Source organism: Macaca fascicularis, chromosome 4 (assembly GCF_037993035.2).
Source record: "Macaca fascicularis isolate 582-1 chromosome 4, T2T-MFA8v1.1".
In the NCBI taxonomy this organism is placed as follows: Eukaryota; Metazoa; Chordata; class Mammalia; order Primates; family Cercopithecidae; genus Macaca; species Macaca fascicularis.
Genome location: NC_088378.1, coordinates 57,794,954 through 57,822,587, shown reverse-complemented (window position 1 = coordinate 57,822,587; position 27,634 = coordinate 57,794,954). Strand labels below are relative to the sequence as shown.

Sequence of the window (27,634 nt, the reverse complement as noted above, 5' to 3'; positions counted from 1 at the left end):
TCTTTAATGAGGTATTAGTACAGGGGAAAAAAGGCAAAGATAGGGAGAAGGTGTGGGGTGGAAATGAATATAGCTCAGGCGTTTAATCCTCAATTATTATTCGCTATGGCCGGGGCGTGCAGCTCCGGACAAGTTGCCTCATCTGTTAATAAGGGACTTCAACCAGATGTCCTCCAAGGTGCTGTCCAGCACTGAGGAATGATAAATAGGCTGACATTCATACTTTACCCCATCAGCCCTTACCCATGCTAGGTGTTGCTCATTTATCCCAGCACTGTCCCATGGGGAATGTGGACTTAGCTCAGAATCCTTTTGAAAATAGTGCTGCAGGCTAGAAGCCATTATTCTCAGCAAACTAACGCAGGAACAGAAAACCAAATACTGCATGTCCTCACTTAGAAGTGTAAGCCGAATGATGAGAACACATGAACATATGGAGGGAAACAACACACACTGGGGCCTGTCAGAGGGTGGGAGGTGGGGTGAGGGCAGCATCAGGACGAGTAACTAGTGGATGCCGGGCTTCATACCTAGGGATGGGATGATCTGTGCAGCAAACCACCATGACACATGTTTACCTGTTTAACAAACCTGCACATCCTGCACATGTACCCCAGAACTTAAAAGCTGAAGGAAAAAAAAGAAAATAATGCTCCAGGCAGCCACCTGCGGCTGATGGGAGTCAGCACCCAATTTCCAATCTATTTATGATCTCCCCTTTTGCTTTTTGATAACCAACCTTTGGATTTGGTTATGAAGATGTGAAGAACGGCCTTTCACAGATGCAGAGAGATTAGATGTCCAGTTATTATAACATATTAGGGTTTTTTCAAATTATTAAAATAATACAGATTTACTGTAGAAAATACAGAAAAATACAAAGAAAGTTAAAAGCATCTAGCAAAACTCACCATTAAAATTTTGTTACATTTTCTTCTGGTTACTTTTATTCATACACATATACATATTTATTCCATTTTTAACAAAAGCAGGATAATGCTTTTATAAAACTTTTTTCTTACTCATGAGCGTTTTCATGTATTATTTCATCAAAAACACACTTGTTGAAAGTCCTGCGGTGAAGAAAGTGGGAAGAAAATAGCAAAACTTTGAAAATGTTAGAGAGAGCCCTCACATCCTGTAGTTTCTGTTCAGACAGCAGCTGTCCCTGCCCTCCCCCTCTGCTATCCCTAAGACCACCAGACTAGAGTCCCCAGCCTCTGATTTCATGTAAGTTAAAGACCCATAAGTAGATTTAAAAGTGCATTATTGGCCAGGTGCGGTGGCTTACACCTGTAATCCCAGCACTTTGGGAGGCCAAGGCGGGCGGATCATGAGGTCAGGAGATGGAGACCATCCTGGCTAACACAGTGAAACCCCATCTCTACTAAAAATACAAAAACTTAGCCGGGCGTGGTGGTGGACACCTGTAGTCCCAGCTACTCCGGAGGCTAAGGCAGGAGAATAGTGTGAACCCAGGAGGTGGAGCTTGCAGTGAGCCGAGATTGTGCCATTGTACTCCAGCCTGGGTGACAGAGCGCGACTCCGTCTAAAAAAAAAAAGTGCATTATTGTTCATGGCACATGCCTGGAGGACCATCAGCTAGTATAATAAATATGGATGAGTTAAATTCACTGCTGCCTCCTTCCTGCACAGACATGTGGTGAGGACAAATAAGACTTAGCTCGGCTGGGCGCCGTGGCTCACGCCTGTAATCCCAGCACTTTGGGAGGCCGAGGCAGGCGAATCATGCGGTCAGGAGTTCGAGATCAGCCTGGCCAACATGGTGAAACCCCATCTCTACTAAAAATACGAAAAATTACCTGGGCATAGTGGCAGGCACCTGTAATCCCAGCTACTCGGGAGGCTGAGGCAGGAGAATTGCTTGAACCCAGGAGGCGGAGGTTGCAGTGATCCAAGATTGTACCACCGCACTCCAGCCCAGGTGACAGAGTGAGACTCTGTCTCAAAAAAAAAAAAAAAAATACTTAGCTCATGGAAGACTTGTTAACAAGATGCTAAAATTAATACTAACAGTGTAGCATGCAAAGTAGTGAGATGTAGTTTTTCACCTATGACATTGACAATGATGAAGAATTATAATAATTAATGTTTCTAAGAGTAGAGAGAAACAACTCTCACACTGCTGGTAGCAAGGCAGTTAGTATGTCCTTCCAGAGGCCAGTTTCTGAAGTCTTAAAACTATGTATATGGTCAGGTGCAGCGGCTCACACATATAATCCCAGCACTTTGGAAGGCCAAGGCAGGTGGATCACTTGAGGCCAGGAGTTCTAGACCAGCCTGGCAACATGGCAAAACCCCGTCTCTACAAAAACTAGAAATTAGCTGGTCGTGTTTACCTGTAATCCCAGCTACTTGGAAGGCTGAGGTGGGAGAATCACTTGAGCCTGGGAGGTCGAGGCTGCAGTGAGCTGTAATCGCACCACTGCACTCCAGCCTAGGTGACAGAGTAAGACCTCATCTCTAAAACAAAACTATGTGTGCTTTGACCCAATTATCCCACTTTGGGGGATTTATTCCACACAGGTTACTGAGGATAAAATGAAGGTTTGTGCAGACATTCGGTTACACCAGAGAATGCATGCTCAGTACACTCTGAGCCCCCGGGCAGGAGGAGCACAGAGCTCCAGTGTGGCCTGTGTTTGCTCAGCATGTAAAGGCACAATGGCTGGATTGTTAGCCATGGTCACAGCCTTAGGGCCTGTTCTCTGTGTGGTCCAAGTCATTCATTAACAATTCCATCCTCTTGTATGCAAGCTACCCCAAGGAAACACATCTGGTTTCCAGCCCTACAAAGGGCTAGAAAAGTGGTGCTATATCCGCATTCACGTGGAATCTGATTTTTTGAAACTTGAGAGTTCGTGGGCATGTTAAAGTATTTCTTCTGGATCATCCTGCATGCTCTGTGGCAGCTGGAAATGAAATGGAAACAGCTTCCATCCAGCTGCCAACTCCCTCTGTAAATGTGTCGCCATGCATAGTAAACATAATACATTCAGAAGAGAGGAAAAATCGTTTCCTAAGACATTAACTCTTCCAGAAGGATCATTACCAAAAGTAACTATTTCCAGAAGCAAGTGATGTCATTGTTTTGTTTTGTTCTGATTCGCCACACTGGCTAGAGCCTGTGATTGGATGTGTGAAAGTGAAGCATTTCTCTATGGCGTTCCTTATGCTGAAATTTAGGAAAAATGAATCAGGCAGTCTGGGAAATCATAGTGAATTCCTTCATGGAATGTAAAGCGCAGAAATTCACATTTCAAATACCCAGAAGGCAGGGCAAGGTCCCTGGGTAATCCCAGAGTCCATGGCAACTGCGCCTTCTGAAGTCTCCGGTGCACACTGCCTGCTGACTGATACCTGATCCTCCCACTACCTACACCACCATCTTCCTCTCCCCAGGGAATAAGGGCATTTAAGAAAATGTTCTTTAAAAAAAAAAAAAAGAAAGAAAAAAAAATTTAAAAATAAAGAGCTCTTGGCCGGGCGCGGTGGCTCAAGCCTGTAATCCGAGCACTTTGAGAGGCCAAGACGGGCGGATCACGAGGTCAGGAGATCGAGACCATCCTGGCTAACATGGTGAAACCCCGTCTCTACTAAAAAAAATACAAAAAACTAGCTGGGCGAGGTGGTGGGCGCCTGTAGTCCCAGCTACTCGGGAGGCTGAGGCAGGAGAATGGCGTAAACCTGGGAGGCGGAGCTTGCAGTGAGCTGAGATCCGGCCACTGCCCTCCAGCCCAGGCGACAGAGCAAGATTCCGTCTCAAAAAAATAAATAAATAAAATAAAGAGCTCTTTAATTTTGACAACTGAAGATTCAGAAAGAACTTGCATAGTTTTTTAAATGAACCCACCTCGAGGTTAGGTCCCTTTTGCAAGTACAGTTAGCCAGTTTCTCTACTGCATCCTTAATAAAGCTTTGTCCAAGACTTTCCTAAAAATAATTTAAAAGTGTGTGATTTTGCCTGAGTATGAGTAAATAAATATAGTATCAACTTGGTTCTTGGAGTAAAAAACTCATATTTGCTAGCTGTGACCTTGAGAGCAGTATGGTTCAATGGAAAACTCCTGCTTTGGGTCAGTCCTGGGTTCTAATTCGCACCACCAATTACTAGCTAGTAGGTAATCAGTTTCTCTAAACTTCATTTCCTTACCTGTAAGAGAATAATAATCTCAGCTGGGCGTGGTGGCTCACGCCTGTAATTCCAGCACTTTGGGAGGCCAAGGCAGGTGGATCACCTGAGGTAGGGAGTTTGAGACCAGCCTGACCAACATGGAGAAACCCCATCTCTACTAATAATACAAAAATTAGCCAGGTGTGGTGGTGCATGCCTGTAATCCCAGCTTCTCAGGAGGCTGGGGCAGGAGAATCACTTGAACCCAGGAGGCGGAGATTTCAGTGAGCCCAGATCGCGCCATTGCACTCCAGCCTGGGCAACAAGAGCAAAATTCCATCTCAAAAAAAAAAAAAGGATAATAATCTCTCATAATATGACTACAAAGAATGCATGAGATATTATATGTAAATATAATTTTTGTCTCTCAGTAAATGTTAATGCGATATGAATTTTTGCTAGAACATTCAAGTCCAGTGGTATTCCCTAGGAAACCAGGGTAAGAGAGCACCAAGTGTATAAGGCAGTTAATTCAAATAAAAATTAGAAATAGTGGGTTGGGCACGGTGTCTCACGCCTATAATCCCAGCACTTTGGGAGGCCAAGACGGGCAGATCACGAGGTCACAAGATCAAGACCATCCTGGCTAACACGGTGAAACCCCGTCTCTACTAAAAAATAGAAAAAAATTAGCCGGGTGTGGTGGCAGATGCCTGTAGTCCCAGCTACTCCAGAGGCTGAGGCAGGATAATGGTGTGAACCCAAGAGGCGGAGTTTGCAGTGAGCCAAGATTGTGCCACTGTACTCCAGCCTGGGTGACAGAGTGAGACTCCGTCTCAAAAAAAAAAAAAAAAAAAAAAAGAAATAGTGCAGTGGTGTTTCCAGTACTGAGTTCCTTTAAGAATTAAGATGAGCAAGCTTTCATCTTCATTGAGAAGAAACAGAGTGGGGTGAACACTGTAAATGCAGTTATTTTATGTTTTTTTGTTGGGTGAAAGACAAGCCAGTTAATCCTCTGAAAAAAATCGAGAGTTAGTGAATTTTGGCGCTTTGTTTTTATTCCTGACTCATTTTTATTTTTATTTTTATTTATTTGTTTATTTATTTTTTTGAGATGGAGTCTCATTCTGTCACCCAGGCTGGAGTGCAATGGTACTGTCTAGGCTAACTGCAACCTCCACCTCCCAAGTTCAAGCGATTCACTTGCCTCAGCCTCCCAAGTAGCTGAGATCACAAGCGTGTGCCACCATGCCCAGCTAATTTTTGTATTTTTAGTAGAGATGGGGTTTCACCGTGTTGGTCAGGTTGGTCTCGAACTCCTGACCTCAAGTGATCCACCCGCCTGGCCTCCTAAAGCACTGGGATTACAGGCATGAGCCACCATGCCCAGACCCTGGCTCATTATTTTTAAAAAGTAGGACTTGAGTTTCCAACCATGTGATCTTACCACTTCTAAATTTATTATTGGAGAGAGAGATAAAGCAGAATGCATAGAAGTCACTTTGCAAGCTAACCCGGCATTATGGCATGGGGAGGAAGGAAAGGATGAAGGGAGAAGTGCCACAAGTGGTTTTTAGGTAATTTAGCAGTTTCATTTCCAAGCTGTTTCAGGGCTGCTAGTTTTGTGTGTGCGGCTGCTGGATGGACTGTTTTGCATATCAGTGATTTATATTTCTACAGAACAAATCTTGTGTTTCTTTTGGAGATCCACGAACAACTGGCATTTGAAAAAATCAGGCATTATTAACTTTAAAACAGTAATGTTTTCTATATCTCTACCAAGCAAAAACTCAGAAACATTCACTGAAGTTGAGTGTCTGCAGTAATCTAAACAAGGCTTACATTGAACCTTCAAAATATTATTGAAAATATTCATATTTTTAGGTCAGGTGCTCACACCTGTAATTCCAGCACTTTGGGAGGCCAAGGCGAGAGGATCGCTTGAGCTCAGCAGTTCAAGACCAGCCTGGGCAACATGGCAAAACCCCGTCTCTACAAAAAAATAGAAAAATTACTCAGGTGTGGTGATGCTTACCTGTAGTCCCAGTTACTTGGGAGGCTGAAGTAGGAGGATCACTTGAGCCTGGGAAGTTGAGGCTGCAGTGAGCTGAGATTACACCACTGCACTCCAGCCTGGGCAACAAAGGGAGACCCTGTCTGAAAAGGAAAAAAAAATACTCGTATTTTCAATATGGATATCAACACCATGAGATTTGCACCATAAAAGCAGTGGTTAAATATGTACCTTTTAACTACCTCACCTTGAGAAAAAGTGTAAAAAATTACTGGCCAAAAAAATTGCACTCTGTCTACTAGCAGTAAAAGTATAATAAAATAAATAAGCTTCATGGTCTTATTTTTCTGTATTAAATAGTGTTTTCCAATGTCAGCAGCTGTTTGCAATACTCGTAGTATAACTTCCTAGGCCAGAATCATATATAATAAAATCTTTTTGCTTTTCTTTTTTTTTTTTTTTGAAAAGGAGTCTCACTCTGTTGCCCAGGTGGGAGTGCGGTGGCACGATCTTGGCTTACTGCAACTTCTGCCTCCCAAGTTCAAGTGATTCTCCTGCCTCAGCTTCCCAAGTAGCTGGGATTACAGGCATGCACCCCGATGCCTGGCTAATTGTTTTGTATTTTTAGTAGAGATGGGGTTTTGCCATGTTGGCTAGGCATGGGACACTGCATGCGGCCCTTATATAATAATGTCTTATAGAACTACCTGACCTGGGATCAGGTATGGTATGAGAGAATCCAGGTAGCTGGAGAGGCCCTTGGTGACCACTGTCCTGGCTATTGCAGTGAGTTGGACAGTAACAGAACTCTATTTGCAGGGAAATCTGATCCTGCAGCCTATGAGCAATGGCTGTGTTTTCCTCATCTCTCTCCTGTCTGAGCTCAGAGTTTATGGAGAAAGCCCAAATTATTGGCTGTATGTAGGACCAACATACATGGATCTTTCTAGAGTAACAAGACACAGTAGACTGTCCCCAAAGTGCCAGGATTATAGACGTGAGCCACTGCACCTGGTGCCACTGCACACTACAACTTTGTGACTTAGTAAATTTGCAAAATGCAAGTTACCAAAGAATTTTATATATGAACTTTAAATAGTCTTATTTCAGTTGCAGGAATTGGGAACATTTATGTTGATGCCATAAGAGTAAAGAAGCTTTAAAAATTTTTTTGTTTCTCAATAAAATTTGTCATTAGATTATTTCTAATTCATTGCCATTAAGCATTGTAATATTCAAAAATCCCACTTGAGGCTGGGCGTGGTGGCTCACACCTGTCATCGCAGCACTTTGGCAGGCTGAGGTGAGCAGATCACTTGAGCCCACCTAGAGAACATGGCAAAACCCCATCTCTACTAAGAATACAAAAATTAGCCAGGCATGGTGGCATGTATCTGTGGTCCCAGCTACTTGGGAGAATCGCTTGAGCCCAGGAGGTCAAGGCTGCAGTGAGCCATGATCGTGCCATTGCATGCAGGCCTGGACAACAGAGACCTTGTCTCAAAAGTAAATAGGCCAGGTGTGGTGGCTCACGCCTGTAATCCTAGCACTTTGGGAGGCGAAGGCAGGTGGATCACTTGAGGTCAGGAGCTCAAGACCAGCCTGGCCAACATGGTGAAACCCCATCTCTACTAAAAATACAAAAATTAACCAGGCGTGGTGCGCACCTGTAATCCCAGCTACTCAGGAGGCTGAGGCAGGAGAATTGCATGAACCCAGGAGGTGGACGTTGCAGTCAGCCAAGATCATGCCACTGCACTCCAACCTGGGCAACAGAGAGAGACTCTGTCTGAAAAAAAATAATAAGTAAAATAATAATAATAATTTCCCCCTCAGTATTATAACGCAGTAGTTAAGTAATACATCATTAAATTAGAAGTACTAGTTTCTACCAAGAAACCAGTTTGCATCCCAGCCCTGTGTGAACCTGGGTAGGAACCTGATCCTGAGCATAACCAGAAAAAAATTGAGCTATTTATACCTGCTATCCAGAGTTGTGGTGAGAAAGAGAAAGAGCATGTCTAAATGCCTTATATATACCATTGTTTGTTCTTCAAAGAAAAACCTTTCTGGTTTCTGCTTTTCACGGCATGATATCCAGAGACTCCTTGTGACTCTTCTAGCCTGAGATCTCCCTTCTCCAAGAGGCGTGGTGGTAGTTCTGGTGCAGGGTGTGTCTTCCGCTCTCTCTGTCAGTGGTTTCGTATTAGCTGCGTACTCTGCTTTATTCAGTGGGTCACCTTAGTTATTTGCTGCTTAACTATCAACATAGGCCTTTGTTTAGTAGAGAAATAAACAAATCTTCTCTAAGGCCACCTTAAAAAAAAAAAAAAGGCTGTGTTTTCACATGTGTTTCCTGAAGTTTCTGATGCGTACACCTTCAATATATATTCTTTCTTTTCTGCAGATAGTAGTTCCTCAAGGAAGGACAGAAAAGAGGAAAATTACATTTTTGAGTCAAAGGGCGATGGAGGAGGTGGGGAACACCCAGCCCCAGAAACAGGTAAATGTCCACCTTGGAAACCCTTTGCAGACTGTAGTCTTCTCAGAACTGCATGCCCTCTGGCTGAGGATATTCCCTGAAGCCATGAGAGCTCCTGACAGGAGCAGTCCATCAGTGGACCGGAAGAACTGGCTCCTTGTTGCTTGTATTGCACTGCATCTTTGGGCTCCTGATAGTAACCTACCATCTTTGGACTTCAGCTGCCTTTTCTATACACCCTTCCAGGTGTGACACCTGTGGAAAATGTCATACTTGTGGCATGGTGGGAGATCACAAGCTTTAGAGTCAGATGCCACAATTCAAATCCTTGCTCAAAGCTAGGCACAGTCGCTCATGCCTGTAATCCCAGCACTTTGGGAGGCCAAGGCAGGAGGATCGTTTGAGCTCAGGAGTTCAAGACCAGCCTGGGCAATATGGCAAAATCCCGTCTCTACAAAAAAGTACAAAAATTAGCCAAGTGTGGTGACACTCGCCTGTAGTCCCAGGGAGGCTGAGGTGGGAGGATCACTTGAGCCTGGGAGGTCGAGGCTGCAGTGAGATAAGATTATGCCACTGCACTCCAGCCTGGGTGACAGAGTAAGGCCGTCTCAGAAAAAAAAAAAAAAAAAATTCTCGCTTACCCACTAAACTGTGTGACCTTGAGCAGGCTGTCTTATCTCCCTGGATCTCAAGTTTTCTCATTCTTAAGGTGAGGATAGTAACAATACCTGCCTCACAGGGTTGCTAAGAAGAATATATGGGATAATTAATCTAAAGCATTTAATGCACTGTGTGGCTCATATGATGAGCCAAATATAGAAATGATGGCAGTTATTACAGAGTTATTTACGATGAAAGAAGAGTAAAGGTCTTAGAGTACCTAGTTCTCTTTCCAAGTGCCCTAGTGACAAAGACAGAAGACAATAGGAATGAGGGAAGGTGTAGGAAGTAGAATATTTACTAAGTGGAAGAAGAATAAAATAATGTCATTAATTTTGGTTGATTTTAACTAGCAAGAAAAGACTTTGGACACCATCATGTAGAAAGGCAGGCTTTAGTCTTAAATCCCACAGACTGGTAAAAGAAGCTTTAGGAGAATAAAATACAAACTTAAGTTATAAACATTGAGAAAACTTTATTTTTACCCTATTTATAATATCAGGACAATATTAAAATATAATGTTTAAACAAAAGATAGCTAAGAATAATCCAGATGTTAAGTATGTGGGTGACCCCCTTGGTCTGCTGGCCTCCTAGACTTAGCCTGTCCCAAGATATTTGAATAAAAGTGGCCCTGTGCCCTATCAAGGGAGGAGGAAAACCAGCCCCCCTCTTGCCTCCCCACCCATATGTATCCAGAGAGTCTCAGCTGTAGTTGGCTGTTGCCTATTCTGGTTGTTACATATATATATTTTTTAATTTTGTTGTTGAGACAGAGTTTCACTCTGTTGTCCAGGTTGGAGCACAGTGGCACGATCTCAGCTCACTGCAGCCTCTGCTTCCCAGGTTCAAACGATTCCCCTGCCTCAGCCTCCATAGTAGCTGGGATTACAGGCGCATGCTACCACACCCAGCTAATTTTTGTATTTTTAGTAGAGATGGGGTTTCGCCATGTTGGCCAGGCGGGTCTCAAAACTCCTGACCTCAAGTGATCCACCTGCCTCAGCCTCCCACAGTGCTGGGATTACAGGTGTGAACCACCATGCCCGGCCTGTTACATATTTTAAATGTCACCCCCATTCATATGAACGGAATACATAATTCATCACCCTAGCTGGTTACTGAGAATACCGTCATGGTGTGTTTTAGAAGGAGCTAGAAAGTTGTAAATCTCAAATTATCCAAACTAAGCCAACTAAATATTACAAGTCAAGAATAGTTTTCAATATTCTGGCAAGTACTTTTGGGAGATTCCATTTTCCTTGTCATAAAAGCATTAAACAGGAATCAGATCAGACAGTTCAGCAGCCTCATATCTGACTTAGCAAATAGAACATTTTCCCAGATCTTGTCTGTTTCATTGTTACCATAGCTAAACCTGAGCCCCCCGGCATTGGGATTGGCCTCTTCAACCACAGCTTCCTAACCCTTTAGCCTAAATGCTTGTGCTCATCTTTAAGCAAGTCCCCTGGACTGGGGCTGGGTGTTGCAGTCCAATTGGTGAGAAATGATTTGGGGTTCCTGGGGTTTTTGTGGGTATTGACCAAAGTCTTTTTTTGTCCCGTTCCTTTGTAACATATGCACCTTATAGGAAGGTGGAGGGAGAATGACACCTTGGGGCCACTTAGCCTTGTCAGAACTTCTTTCATCAGGTGGAGACTAGGAGGCAGTAGTAGCTACTGAGGCCCCAAACTGCTGACATGGAGAGACCAGGCAGCCATCTTGACACCTCCAGGGCTGCTGTGTGTGGAATGAGACAGCTGTAGAATCCAATGCCACTCCATAGGTTTATCGCCGATTTGTGTCTCACAATTCTCTGGAGGAATGCTGGCCTCTTCCAGAACTTCGTTTGATTCCTAACAGTCTCTAAAGCAGCTTTCCTATCCCCTCCTCCGGCACCCAGACACTTTCAAACTGTTCTTAAGAATCTTGTTCAGGAGTTTTACCTGGGATTCTAAAAATACACCAGAGTTGAAGTGCCGTGAGTGTGTCATCAGCTCCAGGTCCTTTTGTCTTCAAGAGGCTGCCACCTATACCTGGGACCAGATTTAAGCCCAGTAAATCAAGACTGTCTGGAGTGAACTTCCTCAGCTACCTGCCCCCCAAATGTAAAAACTCATTTGGTTGCATTTGCCCCTCTTCCTCTCCTCCAGTACTAAAGGAAGAGGGGTCCCCTCTTTCCAAGGTCTCTCTCCCTGATCTGGATATAGCCCCTGATTTCCTCAGGTGCATTGCTCATCATCTCCTAGCTCTCCCACGTTTTTCATCTGTTTCTCTACTGGCTCATTCCCCTGACTGGGATCACCTTCAGATTTCTTAATATGTAAAGAAACAAAGTAACATCCTCCCTCTTCTGTCCTCCCATAAATGAATTACTAATTGCCAAATCCAGTGGGCTCTCCAGGCTTTCCCTCACTTGACCTCTCCTTAGCATTTGATTCAGCTGAGGACTTTCTTCTTGGACTAGTCTCTTTCCTCAGCTTCCAAAAGCCCACTCCCTACTACAGTGGTCGTCGTCCTGTTTCTCTGACTGGTCTTTTTCTGTTCTTTTTGGTCCTCTTCTTTTGTCTGCCCTCTAAATGCTGGTGTTTCCCAGGACCTTGTTCCTGGCTCACCTTTCTTCCTTTCTCTCTGGCTGTCCCACCCACTATCGTGACTGCAGCTACCAGCTTTATGCAGAAAGGCTCCCACATATTTAGGCCCAGATAATCCAAAAGCCTAAGAGAAAATTCCACCTGATAGCCTGTAGGCATCTCAATCTGAAAATGTCAAAAAATAAACTTATCTCCTTCAACCACCCAACAGTCTCTATCATACATCAAAATCACTCAAGCAAAAATCCTACAGACCAGATAGATGAACCACCGATTTTTATTAATACATCTATGCTTCATACATAATTTTATCATAGTAACTATAACATTTTGTTGCATTTTTTCCCATTTAAATGTCTGTCTACCCAGACTTAGTCGTTCAAAAACTGTCTCATTTACATTTTGCAGAAGTAGAGTACCATAGTGGTTAGAACCACAGGCTCTGGGGCTGTCCTGTCTGGGGTTATTTATTAGCTCTACCACTTAACAATCTTAGACCTAAGTCACTTCAGTCTTTCTCTTTTTTTTTTTTTAAAGACAGGATCTTACTCTGTCACCCAGGCTGGAGTGTAATTTAAGAGCTCACTGAAGCCTCTACCTCCCAGACTCAAGTGATCCTCCTGCTTTAGCCTCCCAAAGCATTGGGATTATAGACGTGAGCCACTGTGCCCAGCTTCACTTCTCTTTTTTTTTTTTTGAGATAGGCTCTCACTCTGTCACCCAGGCTGGAGTGCAGTAGCCTGATCATGGCTCATAACAGCCTCAACTTTCTGGGCTCAGGTGATTGTCCTCCTTCAGCCTCTCGAGTAGCTGGGACTGCAGGTGCATGCCACAACTGGCTAATAATTTTTTGTAGAGACGAGGTCTCGCCACGTTTCCCAGGCTGATCTCGAACTCCTGGGATCAAGCAATTTGCCCACCTTTGCCTTCCAAAGTGCTGGTATCACAGGCCTGAGCCACCATGCCTGACCCTCACTTCATTCTTGATACCTTACCTCCCTCATTTGTAAAATGGGGATAATAATGGCACCAATTTATGTGGTGGTTGTGAGAAATCAATGATTTAAGCTATAAAGCTGGTATTCTTGGCATTAGCTTATCTTGTGGGGGGTGGTATTTATTTACAAATAAAAGGATTACCAGCATTTAGCTCAGTGTCTGGCACATGGAAGAAGGCTTTTAATGAATGCAGAATGAATGAATAAATGAGAGCAAATGTTATAGAATGAGCTACACAAGGGAGATGTTTCTCCTCTAGTTCCGCCAGTCGGCAAGATCCCTACAGCTAAAAACAGTTCCACCATGTCATCTCCAGACCTGGCCTGGCCACAGAGTAGATCAGGCTAAAAATAGAGCCTGCTAAGCTAGATAAAAAAGACTGATCTTGGCACACCCTGTCCTTCCAGACTCCTGGAAGCCTTGCTACTTCTAGTCTGGTGTCAAGGATCTGCCTCACAGGAAAAACTAAACAGATGTTTTCCTTTAACGTCCAAAATCACACCAGCATATTTGGAAGTTAGTTTTCAACAAAGGTTCTACTGACTCAGTCGGTTCCCTGGATTTAGAAAGGAAATAAATTTCTTAAGCCCTAACCAGAACAAGAAATCAGGAGTTAGTTCATATTTAGTTGAAGAATGATCATGTATGAATCCATAAATATAGTCGATGACTACACAAAAAAAAATTCATGATGAGAATGCCTATTTCAGTTGGATGTAAGAGTGATGGTAATATGTGTACCCATTGATGCCATACAAATTTTGTAGGAAGCTGGTACAGAATTTGGTTTTAAAGAGGTCTGTGTTGGCCAGGCGTGGTGCTCACACCTGTACTCCTAGCACTTTGGGAGGCCAAGGCTGGTGGATCATGAGGTGAGGAGTTCGAGACCAGCCTGGCCAAGATGGTGAAACCCCATCTCTACTTAAAATACAAAAATTAGCTGGGTAGAGTGGCAGATACCTGTAATCCCAGCTACTTGGGAGGCTGAGGCAGGAGAATCACTTGAACCTAGGAGGTGGAGGTTGCAGTGAGCCGAGATTGAGCCACTTCACTCCAGCCTGAGCAGCAGAGCAAGACTTCGTCTCAAAAAAAAAAAAAAAAAAAAAAAGTCTAGGTTTGGGACCTGAACCTGTAACTTACAGCCTCCTAGGCAAATAAGCAAATTATGGAACCTCGGTACACTTTAGTTAACCTGCAAAACAGTGGTAATGCTAATACCAATTTGTTTGGATGAAAATAAAATAGTGCATGAAAAGTGCTTATCATATAGTGACCAGTAGCTGTCACTGTGACTAATCACTGGCTTGCCCTCTTCATGTCTAACCTCCTCAAGGTGCGGTGCTACCTCTGGCGCTGGGTTTGGCTATCACTGCCCTGCTGCTTCTCATGGTTGCGTGCCGACTACGACTGGTGAAACAGAAACTGAAAAAAGCTCGTCCCATTACATCTGAGGAATCGGACTACCTCATAAATGGGATGTATCTATAAGAATGTAATTTAAATAGCTTGGGGCAAGGACATGTTTTGTTTATAATTTATACGTCTATTAAGTTCTGGATATTTACAGCTTCTTTCGTTTTTAATTGGGCCAAAAGATTCTGCAAATCCCAAATCTTTGTCTTTATTGTAAAAAAAAGTTCCTTAGGAAGTTGTAACATATTTGCAATTTAGAGAGGAATTCATGATTAAAGATTTCTAAAAATATAATACTGATTTATGTAAGCTGTCCCTGAAAATAGAAATTTGTACTTAGCTGAGAGAAAATTCAGTATTTCAGGAGGTGGTATTAGGATGACTGTGTTAACCCCTTACTTTTTAGAAGCCAACTGTTGGCCCCTTACCATGCTGGACTGCTATAGGCCCAGCTTCCTCTTGTTCTGTGGCCCTTTTCTTCCTCTTTGAAGCTCCCAATGTTCTTTTTCTTTTCCCCTCTAAACCTGTTTCTGAGAGTGGATCTCAAGTGAGTTCATGCCTTCAATCAGATGTTACTTATGGTGGGTATACCTAAATTATAAACCTTATGTACAGGTCAGTGAGCCTCAGAAAGATGAGTGTGGGTCCTTCCCAGTCCTCTGACATCATGTCATATAGGTGGCTGCCTCCTTAGACTGACCTTTGGGAGAAAAAAACCCAGACTTTGAATTAGAAAAGCTCTAAGATGGTCATGCAGTGAGATAGGAAATCAAGATGAAAGCAGAGAATCTGGCATGCCAAAAATGAACAGAAACTTAGTTGAGGGCAAAGAGAGCAAGGAGAACGTTTAATACTTCGCTACATCAAGTCAACACTGCTCCATGGTGAGATCACAGCAACTCATTTATATACATATAGCCTTTGTTGATGAAAGAGAAAAATGCCAATTGAAGAGAGGACATTGAGTGGATTCCTGGGTACAGCTTTTGTAAAAATATCATCATGGCTTTCATCCAGTGGAGTGAGTCGATTTTTTTTTAATGTTATAAAACGTTAGAATGTGCCATCAGCTGATGCCAGGCTTATGTATTTCTAGGGCATAAAACAGTTTTTCAGAAATTCATCTTTATAGAAAACCAGCATCTAGCTTAGCATCTTTCCCCTTTTAATTTGTAGGCTTTTAAAGGCAAATTATTCCCACCATCACTTAACGCCGGGATTATACACATTCTAGAAATGATTCTGAGAGGAATGTATAGTATGGTATACTATACATATAGTATACTATCTACACTCACATGATATTCTTATTTACATATTTTTTAACCATAAGTGGCAAATATTTAAAAATATTTGAAAAACACTCCAGAATCTAGTACACTTTATTTTTAGACTGACCCTGAAGTAGGTTGTTCTTTTAACAAAGGGTTTAATTTGGGTGGGGAATATAACATATCAAAATACATGAACAAATGGAAAGTTAATTCTAGAAAAGCAAAGAAATTGGGTATCATTTTTGTTTCTTGGGAAGCTAGTTTTGTTGAATGTTTAGAATTGAGCAAAGATTTAAATTTTTCAAGGGCAGTTTAGAAAAATTAACTTTGTGAATGAACTTAAGATGTCTGTACTCTATATGTGATGCTGTGCAGTTTGTTTTTGTATGGAGAGATGTCACCTATAGCCATAACCAATAAAATAAAAACTGATGAGGCATGCAGCTTTCAGCACATCTTTTATACCTGAAGAAATTAATTTTGTGTTGCTATGGTGTTGAAACATCTGAGAAAAGATGTTCTGTATCTATGTAAACATGATTCCTTTAATAAATTGTATTTTATTATTAAGTCTTTTTTTCTTTTTAATATAATCATAAGTTGCTATTACTGACTGAGCTGTTACTGCATTATTTGGATTCAATCATACCAATCCTATTTTACAACAGGGGAAATTGAGTATTACAGAAAGTGACTTGCCCACAGCCACATAAAGCATACTCGAAGGAAGGAGAATCAAGGTCTACAAAATATTTATATTACCAGGTAGACTGAATGTGACTTTTAAAAGTGATCTTACCTGTAGATTATCTGATTGAAGGAGTTCTGCATCTAAGACAATTGAAAAATAATTTTAAAGGGAAAGGTGTCCACAATTTCTCTCTCAAACATGTTCTTGTGTTTTACTTGTCTTTTCTTAAAGCTCACTTAAACCTCCTCCTGAACACTTAAAACTTACTTTTTCCTTTCATTCTTACTAGACAGCAGCTACTCCTCCAGCCTTCCACAGCATTTTACTATTTCAGATCAGCTGAGTACTCAATACATTCTCTTCCATAGGAAAATAACAGGATTTTTTTCATCTTGCTCCCAATGACTTCAAAACCTGTGGTCCGGCCCCATAACTGAGTCCCACTCAGCAATACCTCCCTTCAGTCACTGATGGCTGTTCACATTGCTCTTTACTAGATTTTCCTTTGGCCCACACATAGAGATGCTTTTTCTCTTTTTTTGAGATCAAGTCTCACTCTGTTGCCCAGGCTGGAGTGCAGTGGTGTGATCTCAGCTAACTGCAACCTCTGCCTCCCAGGTTCAAGTGATACTGGTGCCTCAGCCTCCCGATTAGCTGGGACCACAGGTGTGTGCCACCATGCTCAGCTAATTTTTGTATTTTTTTAGTAGAGATGGGATTTCGCCATGTTGGCCAAGCTGGTCTCAAACTCCTGACCTCAGATGATCCACCTGCCTCGGCCTCCCAAAATGCTGGGATTACAGGTGTGAACCACCATGCCCAGCCAAGATGTATATTTCTATTTGTCTTTCCATTTTGCTGTTCAAGGCCCACTCTTGATTACTTCACCTGTGTAAACAAACAGGTGTGCTGTGCCCCAGAACACAAGCCACCATCCTTACCCTCAGATGTTTGCTCAACATAATGTTGATGCTGCCTCTTAACACAGCATCTGAGCCTGAGATTCCATAATTTGGGCTCCTTGCTAAATTCAATCATATTGTCTCAAAACAATTTCATGTTTTGGTTTGCTTTCTCAAAGTGGATTATGCCACTTTATTCCTAGCAGAATTAATGTTTTGTTTTCTGGATTCCAGGTTTTCTACAATTTTTCGGATTAAAATTGAACGAGAATTTCTAACAAAGACCTGCCCAAGCTGAATACAAAGAGGGAAAAACTTAGTTTGCAGTTTGCCATTCACAAATTTCTTGTCTCACAGATGCTTTTTAAGCATCTGTGTTGCGGACTTTTCTGTTCCTGTCCCCATTTTCCAACCTACTGGATTCTAGTATTCTAAAAATAAAATGAATATTTTAAGTTATAGCTACTTTAGTGGATAAACACAGATTGTCCAGCTAAATAGGAAACCACCAAGGACAAAAATAAAGTTAGACATCCCAAAGCTGAATGTTTTTGGGAATTGACGGGTTAGAACTGAGCCTTCTCCTATATTTCCCATATTTAGGTCTAAGCATATCTTCCTTCCTAATTATTTCAATTCTCAAATCACATTTTTAAAATCTTGTTATGTCATCACCCTGCAAATTGGAAAGAGATCAACTTACTATTCAGCTTAAATCCTTTTATGAAGTTATTTCAAAATTTAGGAAACTTCTCAAAATATTTTAATACAAAAATAATGTTACTTTTACAAAAATAGCTTAGGGAAATTGGGCCAGGTGCAGTGGCTCATGCCTGTAATCCCAAGACTTGGAGAGGCCCAGGTGGGCAGATCACCTGAGGTCAGGAGTTTGAGACCATCCTGGCCGACATGGTGAAACCCTGTCTCTACTAAAAATACAAAAATTAGCCAGGCGTGGTAGCATACCCGTAAAGCCCAGCTAATCGGGAGGCTGAGGTGGGAGTATCACTTGAACCAAGGAGGTGGAGGTTGCAGTGAGCTGAGATCATGCCACTGCACTCCAGCATGGGGAACAGAGCAAGACTCCATCTCAAAAAAAAAAAAAAAAAAAAAAAAAAAAAAAAAGGGCCAGGTGCGGTGGCTCACGCCTGTAATCCCAGCACTTTGGGAGGCTGAGGCAGGAGGATCACGAGGTCAAGAGATCAAGACCATCCTGGCCAACATGGTGAAACCCTGTCTCTACTAAAAATACAAACATTAGCTGGGCATGGTGGCGCACGCCTGTAGTCCCAGCTACCCAGGAGGCCGAGGCAGGAGAATCACTTGATCCTGGGAGGCAGAGGTTGCAGTGAGCCAAGATTGCACCACTGCACTCCAGCCTAGAGAAAGAGTGAGAGACTCTGTCTCAAAAAAAAAAAAAAAAAAAAAGAAGGAAAGAAAAAGCCAAAAAGATGAAGCCAGAAGTGGGGAACCAACAACCATTATTGTAGCAACGATATTAGAAGGATTAAGGATAAGGAAATTGGACTTGATTCCCTTTTTCTTTGAGACGGAGTCTGGCTGTGTCGCCCAGGCTGGAGTGCAGTGGCGTGATCTCGGCTCACTGCAACCTCTGCCTCCTGGGTTCAAGTCATTCTCCTGTCTCAACCTCCCAAGTAGCTGGGATTACAGGCACACCCCACCACACCCAGCTAATTTTGTATTTTTAGTAGAGATGGGGTTTTGCCATGTTGGTCAGGCTGGTCTCAAACTCCTAACCTCAGGTGATCCACCCACCTCAGCCTCCCAAATTGCTGGGATTAAAGGGGTGAGCCACTGCGCCCGGCCTGATTTCCTTTTTATCATATTACAATACACAAACATTTCTTGGCTCCTTGGGTCAGCTGGTTTTCTTCAAGTGGGATTCTTTCAGCAGCCCTCTATTTGAGCCAGGTGCTAGGTTCAGTGAGAACACAACACTTATCTTTCCGGAAAATGGTCAGAGGAATCCAGAGATCCAACTGAAATCCAATCAGAACCCATTTGTTTTACTGTTCAGTTCTTTAAGAACACAATAAGTTGCAGGAAATGATTTATACCTAGAAGAATTTTAGCACTTACCTAAAATAAGGTATGAGCCTCTGAACCCCATTTAGAACACTAAAAATAATCCATTTATTTCATTTACAATATTAGTGTTCAGTTACCATACTCACTCATATATTTTAGTAACGTATCAAACTACTAAAAATTTGTTAACATTTAACTGAAAACCAAAAATACCCACCTGGCTAATGAAACAAAATTAAGCAGCTTTGTTTCCTGGCTGACAATGACCAAGAATAGCTTCAAATAATTTGTGAGCATTATCACTCAAAAATGTTATTCTATTTTAGATCAATTGAATTTTTAGGATGCTTTAATACAGGTACATTATACACCAATTTTAAAAGTTCAGTGGGCCAGGCACAGTGGCTCACACCTGTAATCTCAACACTTTGGGAGGCCAAGGCGGGTAGATCCCAAGGTCAGGAGATGGAGACCATCTTGGCTAACACAGTGAAACCCCGGCTCTACTAAAAATACAAAAAATTAGCTGGGCGTGGTGACACACGCCTGTAGTCCCAACTACTTGGGAGGCTGAGGCAGGAGAATCGCTTGAACCCGGGAGGCGGAGGTTGCAGTGAGCTGAGATCACACCACTGCACTCCAGCCTGGGTGATGGAGTGAGGATCTGTCCCCCCAAAAAAAAAAAAAAGTTCAGTGAACTGTTTTTGAAAAATGGCACTTTTTAAAATTAGGGCAGTGGAATTTAAAATACTTGCATGAACAATGTTATGGATTATTTTCCCCCCAGAATGTCATTTTCTTCTAATGTTATTGACTAGAAAAGAGTTGAAACTCTCGGCCGGGTGCGGTGGCTCACACCTGTAATCCCAGCACTTTGGGAGGCCAAGGCAGGTGGATCACTTGAGGTCAGGAGTTCGACACCAACCTGACCAACATGGTGAAATCCCATCTCTACTAAAAAAGTACAAAATTAGCTGGGTGTGGTGGCGCATGCCTGTAACCTCAGCTACTTGGGAGGCAGTGGATACATTTAAGAATTGCTTGAACCCCGGAGGCAGAGGTTGCAGTGAACTGAGATCGCATCATCACACTCAAAAGAAAGAAACCCTCAATAAAAAGCTGATATTCATAATTCAGGCTTAGATTTTATTAGTGGTATTTATTTTAAGAGATAGGGTTCTTAGGTTTCTACTAGAAGGGTGTAGGAAAGATTTTTTAAAAAAGAGAGGGAGAGACTGAGTCTTACTCTGTTGCCCAGGCTGGAGTGCAGTGGCACAATCATAGCTCACTATAGCTTTGCTCACTACAGCCTCGAACTCCTGGGCTCGAGCAATTCTCCTGCATTAGCCTCCCAAGTAGCTGGGACTACAGGAACACATCTCCATGCCTGGATAATTTTTATTTTTTGTAGAGACAAGATCTCACTCTGTTGCTCAAGCTTGTCTTGAACTCCTGGCCTCAAGCAATCCTCCTCCCTTGGCCTCCCAAAGTGCTGAGATTACAGGTTTGAGCCACCATGCTTGGACAAGATTACATAAATTTTGAGAGTTTGATTTGGCCTTTAATAAAACCAAATCTATAGAAAAAAATCTCATTTCAACAGGATCTCACTAGACCAAAACTTTTTGAAATGTTTTCATTGTTGCCCTTCATATTATGTAAAGGAATCACTTCTACTAAGGAAAATGACATAAGGAAATGTTTTAGAAATTATGAATACTAAAGATAAAGGAGACTACCTACACACACACACACACATATATATCTTACAGAAAAAAAAACTCTTAGGCCTAGCTAAAATCCATTATTTCCATTTCTACCCATTTATTCATGCTCCTTAAAGCCCATTCTTGTTTATTCAACATTCTACAATTTTAATTTATAAACATGTAAAGTCCAAGAGCAGTGCTTGAACAATGCTGAAGGCATAGCACTGTCTGTACTAATCAGGTGGCATTTAAGTTTGTCTTATCATATTTACATAATTGTCTCCTCAAACAGACTTCACTCTTGAGAGTAGGGGCCTTTTTCTATCCCCAAAACCAAACATAGAGACTCACATATAGTAAAATGTTGGTAATGGCTATGAAAGACGCAGATCAGTGGATACATTTAAGAATTTAAGTTGTAAAGAAATTAGACCTTTACAACTATTTCAAATGGACTAGTCCTGGACCACAGGAGTTCACGGCCTGAGTATGGAAGCAATAAACAGCAGCAAACTGAAGCCAACCATAAACAAACTCTCAAGTTATGGGCACCAAATAATGCTAGTTTCCTGTGTCTAAGACCTTAGCCAAGAAGAGGCACTTGTGAAAAGATGTATGCACAATTTTTAAAAGCCATTTTTTAAATTTATTTATTTATTTATTGAGACGGAGTTTCACTCGTCACCCAGGCTGGAGTGCAATGGCATGATCTCGGCTCACTGCAACCTCCGCCTCCCCAGTTCAAGCAATTCTCCTGTCTCAGCCTCCCTACTAGCTGGGATTACAGGTGTGTGCCACCATGCCTGGCTAATTTTTGTATTTTTAATAGAAAGGGGGTTTCACCATGTTGGCCAGGCTGGTCTTGAACTCCTGACCTCAGGTGATCCACCCATCTCGGCCTCCCAAAACTGCCGGGATTACAGGCGTGAGCCACTGCACCCAGCCTAAAAGCCATTTGTAAAGAAGTAATATACAAGACTTTTTTCAAAAGCTCGGGGGAGTGTCTCACATGGCCACAAAGGTTCTTTGCCAGAATTACACACATGCACCCAGTAGAAGGGCTTTGCTGGGAGTGCTGATTCTGCTCATTCTGGAGCTTATATTTCCTCAGTTCTAGAACTCCTAGAAAAACTAACATCTTATTATAAAAGTTATAAATCATAACATTTAAATAAGATCCCAAAGTGCTACTGCCTTCTTAGAAATTCAGCTATAGTCATCGTATTAATAAATGTATTTATAGGTGAGAGATGGGTTTTGGTCTGTTCATCCTCAATCCTGTTCTTTCCTGACTTTAAGTCAATTCATTCACCACTCACTCATCAGCATTTATTGTATAGCTACTACAAGACAAGCCCTGGGCTAGGGAGTCAAAGAGAAATGACGACTGAAGTACAGTCCTGGCCCTGGAGCACTGTAGTCACATTCTGCAATGTAGTCACATTCTGCAATGTACAGTTGGATTAATGCTATTTACTTACTCAGACTTCGCAAAAGGAAACAACCAGAGAAAGAGTTTTTTTCCTGTGATCGTAAACACTCCCTATCTAGTGGATTTGCTGTTCTTTCTTCTATATTCAAAAACAACCAATGCCTCTTTTGCTTTTAACTTTATTTGGCAAAGCAGCACTGCATAAACTGTTCAAGAACTGGGACACAGCTTACACAGCATGTTAAGTTCATGTACATTATCAGCAGCACATTAGTAACAGAAAACAACACTAAACTACAAGTCTCCTATAATTTTGAGAGAGAGAAGGGAAGAACTAAGTCAGTTATGTCCAATCTGAACAGCTGAGTGTTTACAGGACATCACCTGCCATCTTAAGGTTTAATATTTACAAATGCCTAGTTTTAAGGTAACAAAGCAGCTGATTGTATCTACAACATGCTATTCTATGACACCACATCAAAAGCTTTAAAAAGAAAGCTCATCTCTATTTTCTTAGTAGCATCTAACAGACATCCAAATACCAAGAATCTTAACTTGTCAATGGTGGTGTTATCCAATGCACAAAAGCAATCTGATAAATTAATATCAGAACAGAATTAAGTGTCCAAGAAAATAAAAACCACTCCTCAAAATCAATTGACAAACTAAGTTTTCCATTTTTCAGAACCCTTTCTTTTAATATTTCCAAGTAAAATATAGGCATGTTAAAGTAATATTACACAAATTTATACTCTGTATCCTTCCTCTACCAATTTGGCTCTGTGCCTCTTTGAAGAATCAGAAACCCTAAAAAAAACACACATTTTCATGCTGAAAATAACAGTGTAACAAAGTCCAAAACAAGCTGTGATGGTGTTGGTTTTCAAAAAGCTTTGAGGACTGAGATGAGCAATCCACTGTAATTTTATACTGGTCAAGCTGATGTTGCTTTTACAATTCATCCCTGTGAGGATAAAAGAGAGAAATACATTAGTAGGAGTTACACACTGCCCAATTTGACTTTATAATAGTTTAGATACAACTATTAAGTCAATAAAAATGCACTGATCACCAAGCAACATATTTAAAAGATAAAAAAGCAAACAATCCAAGTGAAAGCAACAGAGGGTCAGCCATTCCAAACATCTTCCATGCCACTCCAGAATGAAGTATGCAACCTCAAGGGCGTGAGTTCTTTTTTATTTCTAAAAATAGATATCTTCCTTCAATGTCAAAATTCAGAAAAATTATCTTTTAGACCTATGTTCATCTTTACACTATAGTAAAATGACAACTTAAGTGTTTTAGAGTTCAAATGAGTTAATAGTTACATTCACAAAATTGGACAAAAATGTGGTCTTTTGCTCAGAATGTCCATTAGCAATTGTGGAGTGGGTCAATCTCCACCTAAGCTCTCTGAGAGAAAAGGCATCATCTGTAGGTATAATATACCTGTCAGCTGATTTCATAAGGCAGCTTTATCAGCTCCAAAAGAAACCATTCGCTCAGCCAGGTGCAGCACTGTACCAGCAACTGCCAGTGAGAGGAAGGAAGGAATAAAAATGCAGTCTAAAATAAACTGTATGGTATCTCAATTATACCTCAGTAAAACTGTTAAAAGTGAAAAAATGAATAAAACTATGAGAAAAGCCCACAAGCCTCATAGCTGAAGGTAATCTGAGTGAAAAAACAAGAACTTTAGGGGTAAAGAAGCAAGATATTGATAATTAAGTCTCAAGTGGTTTAAGAAAAAGGAAAAAAATTATATATATGTATATATAGAAAGAGGGGAAAGAAATGTAGAAAAATGATAATAATTGATGACTCTGGATGAAGAGATTTAGGAGTTATTTGTACTATCCTAGCAACTTGTCTGCAATAAAAATTAAAGGTAAAAGTTTTGAAAAAGTTGTTAAATTTGAAGGGAAGAAGAAATAAAGAGCTCATATTTCACAAGTAAGTGGGGGTAAATTACTGGACAATTTTTTAAAACTAAATTTTATAAATTGTGCAAGAAAATATTTTAAAAATTATTTCTCCAATAAGCTGCCTTTATCCTACAGTATTGGATTATCTATTAAATGACAAATTATAAGTCTGCTTCCTCTTACTATATTCTACCAAATAACAATATTATAATTCTCATAGAACAGCTTTTACTTAAACTCATGCAGGCGTTAAAATATTTCGTCTACAAAGAATTACCTGCAAAGTGCTCTATTCATAAACTAAAATTCACTTGTGCTTTTTAGAATATGAATTGAAGAGATTGTTTTTCTTGTTTTGACTTTTTCTTTCTTTCTTTTTTTTTTTCTGAGATGAAGTCTCGCTCTGTCGCCCAGGCTGGAGTGCAGTGGTGCGATCTCAGCTCACTGCAACCTCCGCCTCCCTGGTTCCAGTAATTCTCCTGCCTCAGCCTCCGAAGTAGCTGGGATTACAGGCAGGCACCACCACACACAGCTAAATTTTTTTTTTTTTGTAGTTTTAGTAGAGACAGGGTTTCACCATGTTAGCCAGGCTGGTCTCAAACTCCTGACCTCAAGTGATCCGCCTGCCTCAGCCTCCCAAAGTGCGGGATTACAGGTGTGAGCCACCATACCCAAGCCAAAGATACTGTTATTTTTAAATAATTTACTACAATTTGGCCGGGGGCGGTGACTCACACCTGTAATCCCAGCACTTTGGGAGGCCGAGGCGGGCGGATCATGAGGTCAGGAGATTGAGACCATCCTGGCTAACATGGTGAAACTTCATCTCTACTAAAAATACAATTAGCCAGGCATGGTGGCATGCACCTGTAATCCTAGCTACTTGGGAAGCTGAGGCAGGAGAATTGCTTGAACCAGGGAGGCGGAGGTTGCAGTGAGCTGAGAACGCGCCACTGCACTCCAGCCTGGGTGACAGAGCGAGACTCCATCTCAGAAAACAATAATAATAATAATAATAATAATAATTTACAATTTACCTCCTGCAAGACATTAAGTATACTGTAAATAAATTCATGCCCCCTCAACAACATAGTACCATTTTCCCAACTATCCTCTCCATCTAAAAAATACTTTAAAAAAGGAAATTAGGTTTGTAGACCTGAATTTTAAAATAAGGGGTTCTAGGGAAAAACAAAAATTTGCTGCCAGCGCATGCACAATCTTGTAAAAGCCTATTACTCTAAATCCATGTAACTTTCAAGTTATTAAATTTTTCCCAATGTTCCAAATTCTATATGACCATTTCTTTATCTGACTTACATGCAAAGATCATTTACAATAAAAAATAGCGTGTACTAAATTTTTAGAAAGGCTCTTTAAAATTGCTATATACTATGCTAAATATATTCATTAGGTTAATAACTATATATTTCTACTAGTATATAATTATACATAATTTAATTATTAGATTTTAATAACTCTATGATACTATTTAGTCTTATACATTCTTTACCAATAATAAATGAAAAGATATACTATAAGGAAACAATAATCAGAATCCATGAATGTTTTCTAATAATTTCATGGATCTTCCAAGGTAATAAAAGTGTTGTACAATTTGCTTTGTATGAAGCATTATGAGAGACAAAAAGAATTCCAAAAGTAACAGAAATATATCCCTTCTTTTAAGGATGCAATGTATGTCACAATACTGGAACATATGTAAAGAGATTAAAAAGGAACAATATAGAATATGGAACACAGGATTAATTGGATCCCTTAGCACCAATACTGTCAATCTTGGAAATGCAGTCAATTCCTAACATCTTTTTCACAGATGCAAGGCACTTTAAGAAGATATCAATAAACAAAGAGCTTATGGAATAATAAACTTGAACATTCCTCAGTTTCACAAACCAAAGATGGACCAATTACACTAACTCTTGTGACTATTAAAAACAAAAATAGTCTGGGTGTGATAGCTCACACCTGTAATCCCAGCACTTTGGGAGGCTGAGGCGGGCGGATCACTTGATGTCAGGAGTTTGAGACCAGCCTGGTCAACACAGTGAAACCCTGTCTTTACTAAAAATACAAAAATTAGCCGGGTGTTGTGGTGGGTGCCTGTAGTCCCAGCTATGCGGGAGGCTGAGGCAGGAGAATCACTTGAACCCAGGAGGCGGAGGCTGCAGTGAGCTGAGATCGCACCACTGTACTGCAGCCTGGGCGACAGAGTGAGACTCTGTCTCAAAAATATATATAAATACATAAAAGTAAAAATAAAGCTTTTACCAGAAAATTAACAAAATATTTTTACATATAAATATATTTATTTAAAATAAAATACATACTTAAGAACTATTAACTTTCTGTAGCAACTAATACAACTATTACATATCCATAGTCATGAACACAATTCCACAGATTCTAGGTGTCTGGCCTATAGATCTGGCATTGTCTCCCCTTCTATTAATCCACCGAAATTACAAGTGACATCTTTCCAAGTGTAAAAAGACTCAAGTCTACATTCAAGTTTGGATCTTTACTTGGTACTAGAATTCTGCATGTCCACTAATTCTCATTTTTAAAAATACAGTTTCTGTCACATCTCCTCAGCAAAAATGGGATCTCATCCTCATCAGAGCACTACAATTAGCTCTGGATTCCTCAGTAAGAAAGGTGGAAAGCTGGTGAGACACAAGAGAAGGTTCCTAGGAAAGTATTTAATGAGTTAAAGTAATCCTGAAGAAAGTTTGAGGCTGGTGGCTCAAGCCTATAATCCCAGCACTTTGGGAGGCTGAGGTGGGTGGAATGCTTGAGCTCAGGAGTCCGAGACCAGCCTAGGCAACATGGCAAAACCCCTTGTCTACAAAAAAAAAAAAAAAAAAAACAAGAAAATCAGCTGAGTATGGTGACATGCCCTGTGGTCCCAGCTACTCAGGAGGCTGAGGCAGGGGGGTCGCTTGAGCCCAGGAGGTTGAGGCTGCAGTGAGCAGAGATCATGCTACTGCACTCCAACCTGGGTGACAGAGAGAGACTGTATCAAAACAAAACAAAAACAAAAACAAAGTTTGAAAGAACAGAAATCATGTAGCCTGGCAAGAAGTTGACTAGGGAACTTTTTAGATGATAATTCCCAGAAAACAGTGACAGTTTTTTAGTTGTTGCTATCTACCCACTTCTCTCTATCCTTACTAACACTGCCTTAATGCAGACCATCATCATTTCACTCCTGAACTGCTATAACCACTTCCTGTTTCTGACTCGACTTTTGTCCCTTCCCAGGCTACTCTCTACACGACAGCTGGAGTTATCTTTCTGAAATGTAATTCTGATCACTTCACTGCCTGGC

General features: G+C 41.2%; 2 protein-coding genes across 17 annotated transcripts in view; one reads left to right on the top strand and one right to left on the bottom strand.

Moving 5' to 3' along the window:
- The window catches only part of LRP11 (LDL receptor related protein 11), a 65,910-nt gene that overhangs the window by 24,991 nt on the left and 13,285 nt on the right, over positions 1-27,634 (top strand). For 2 of the 4 annotated variants that reach the window (XM_065543572.2, XM_005554190.4), the window contains 2 exons: positions 8,557-8,652; positions 14,218-16,141. In XM_065543572.2, the coding sequence (XP_065399644.1) occupies positions 8,557-8,652; positions 14,218-14,372 (251 nt within the window). In that variant the 3' untranslated portion in view covers positions 14,373-16,141. Of the gene's footprint in view, positions 1-8,556; positions 8,653-14,217; positions 16,142-27,634 lie in introns of those variants that run through there. The other 2 variants (XM_065543570.2, XM_065543571.2) reach the window with 2 other exon arrangements.
- PCMT1 (protein-L-isoaspartate (D-aspartate) O-methyltransferase) overlaps positions 22,520-27,634 on the bottom strand; it is a 60,686-nt gene continuing 55,571 nt past the window's right edge. For all 13 annotated transcript variants that reach the window (XR_012433526.1, XR_012433527.1, XM_065543573.1 and 10 more), the window contains one exon: positions 22,520-23,318. Coding sequence is in view for 6 of the 13 variants with exons in the window: in XM_005552101.3 (XP_005552158.1) it covers positions 23,306-23,318 (13 nt within the window). In the remaining 7 variants the exon portion in view is untranslated. The remainder of the gene's footprint in view (positions 23,319-27,634) is intronic.